At 43.0% G+C, this 2,422-nt stretch overlaps 1 protein-coding gene across 1 annotated transcript; it reads right to left on the bottom strand.

The window, feature by feature from the left end:
• Window positions 1-878: 878 nt before the first annotated feature.
• Window positions 879-2,056, bottom strand: LOC119350790 (ubiquitin carboxyl-terminal hydrolase 12-like). The gene is made up of 3 exons (XM_037618450.1): window positions 1,767-2,056; window positions 1,148-1,314; window positions 879-1,051 (listed from the first exon to the last, which is right to left on the bottom strand). The coding sequence occupies exons 1-3, from the start codon at window positions 2,054-2,056 to the stop codon at window positions 900-902; spliced, it is 609 nt and encodes a 202-aa protein (XP_037474347.1). The 3' UTR covers window positions 879-899.
• Window positions 2,057-2,422: the final 366 nt, after the last annotated feature.

Genomic DNA, 2,422 nt, shown 5'->3' with positions numbered 1-2,422 from the left:
GACGCCACCACGACGCCTGACAACGTCGCCCTCCTGCGCGAGTCCGTCAACCCGCATCGGACGCCAAGCCTCCACTATGCCACGCCGCCGAGACCCGTCGTCATCGATGCAGAAGATGAAACCCCGCTCCGCCTCTAGGCCCTTCCAATCAACACCTACTCCAAAACGATGCCCTCAATAGGGAGAACGGCAACATAGTTTCCATCATCATCCGATCTGGGAGACCCAGATCCAGGGTTTCCCCCGAAGTAGATGCCTCCTGGAGGAAGAGGGGCACGCCAACTGCAGCTGCCCACGAACACGAGCCGTGCCCACGACCACTTAGCTCTCTGGATGGCGCCTTCAAGAAGGACACGACGCCATGAGCGCCGTCGCCGCCCTAGGGTTTTCACCCGAGAAACCATGGAGTGGGAAAAGGTGGGGGCGGACCCGAACGACGTCTCCAGGAAGAGAAGAGTATAACTGATGTCTTCCCAAAAGAAAAAATAGACGGCACAACTGTTTGACATTTCTGTGCAACGTCCCCTCCCTATGCACGCGTCCATAAACAAATAACACTTAACCGCCGACGTTTGAAAATGCCTGAGGCAATGACGATGGGATCATGGAACAACATGCAAAAGAAACTCATCAACTGACAACATGATCATAGGAACATCATCGATACACACATTGAAGTACTTGCAAATGATACATTAGAGGCAATATACCTAGAAATCATTCTTGACTTCTTGTGAACTAGTTCATCTTTAATTCCATAAGAAGTTTAAGAACATCAAACAAATCAGCAACACCATCTCATATATATAACTCTATCTAGTTTTTTTTTTGAAAGAATAACTCTAACTAGTAGTAGGATGAAGGCGCATTAACTCTGCATCAGGCCACAAGGTAAAGATCTAGCCGTCGTTGGATGATCCAAATATAGTGAGATCTGCCTTGAGGACGCACTTTGACTCTATAAGATACCCTCTGGACATATCCTTGAGTTCCTTGAGTGGCAGGAAGTTGTACCATCCCCAGCCTTCTGGACGTATACATGGCACGAGACCTGCCATCACCACAAAAGTAAGATCAACTGTAATTATCAGGGGGTTACAAACAGTATTTCACACACTGCACTGGTAGTTTCTAGGGAGAGCTGAACCTGTAGTTCTAGTGAAGTATTTCCCACTCTTTTGGTCGAGGATGGACAGAGTTATTTGAACCACCTTTCTGGACTCAATAAAGAGCTCATCCGAGGAGTCCAGGCACAAAGCCAAGCTGAGGTAATCAGTGCTGCGCTTGTCACCATGCGGATACATGCCGATGTACCTGTTGACAAGAATGGGAAGTGACACTTCTTACAATTGGGTACCCGGGAAAATGTATTTGAAGAATGTGGTTAGTTACGAAATCAGAAAGTTGTGGCAGAGATTCTCAAAAAATAAGAAAGCTGTGGTTGAGCTTGGGTGTAGGTAGGTACACCCATTAACTTTGAACACGACTTGGCGGCATTAAAATTAGAGTCTTATACAATATACAATTATACAAAAATCTAAGAAAAAATGACTACAATACAATATAATAAAATGTTACTGTAAATATACTAGAATTAGAGTTCTTTGGTCCCATGCTTAAAGATCAAACTAAAATGTCCAACTGACAATAGACCTTGCCTTGCACAAAGACCTGGACATCAGCCATCGGTATGGTATAAGCTAAAGAAATACTGTCGGATAACACATGCATAGTATTTATTATAAATTGTGATGCAAGGTGAATACCATTTATGCCCACCAACTTCAAATGTAGGAGAGCGGATAAATTGCTGAGACTCCAATTCTAGGAAATTGTTCATGGTCCAAGTGTATGTCCCTTTGATGAATCCCTTCTTCTGGACAAAGAGGTTCTCAACTGTGGTAGCCTTCTTTTGTACCACAACGGACTTCCTTTCAGGAGAAGAGACATCAATTTTTAATATCTCCACACCGAAGACACAGCTATCATCCACTAAAAACGCGGATGATTTCAGTAGCTCCTGAAGAGGAATCAAACATTCCTTGTTCGAGTACATATTCTTGTCATTGAAGTTGTAGCTAGCTGTGTTTAGGTAAAAGTTAGAAAACTAGAGAAATAAAAGCTTGAAAATATCCACACTTCGCCGCAAAAAAACATATAATCAACTTTCACCGTAGTTAAGCATTTAAGGAGAGATCAAAGTAGTGAAATCCATCAAAATAAAGATTATCAAAGTAAAAAACAACATGCATATATGAAATGTGGAACGCTGCTCGAATGAGAAGAGTCTCAAGTGTGACTCACAGTACAGAAGGCCGACGGATAAACTTAACAGTAAAGAAATTATGAAGTGACTTGTTAACGGGGAAATTAATTGATGATGTTACGACATTAACTTGTGATGCACTAAGACTATGGACCC

This window comes from Triticum dicoccoides, chromosome 1B (genome assembly GCF_002162155.2).
Source record: "Triticum dicoccoides isolate Atlit2015 ecotype Zavitan chromosome 1B, WEW_v2.0, whole genome shotgun sequence".
NCBI lineage: Eukaryota > Viridiplantae > Streptophyta > Magnoliopsida > Poales > Poaceae > Triticum > Triticum dicoccoides.
Note: the sequence above shows the minus strand (reverse complement) of the source record. Positions and strands in the feature narration are given on the sequence as shown.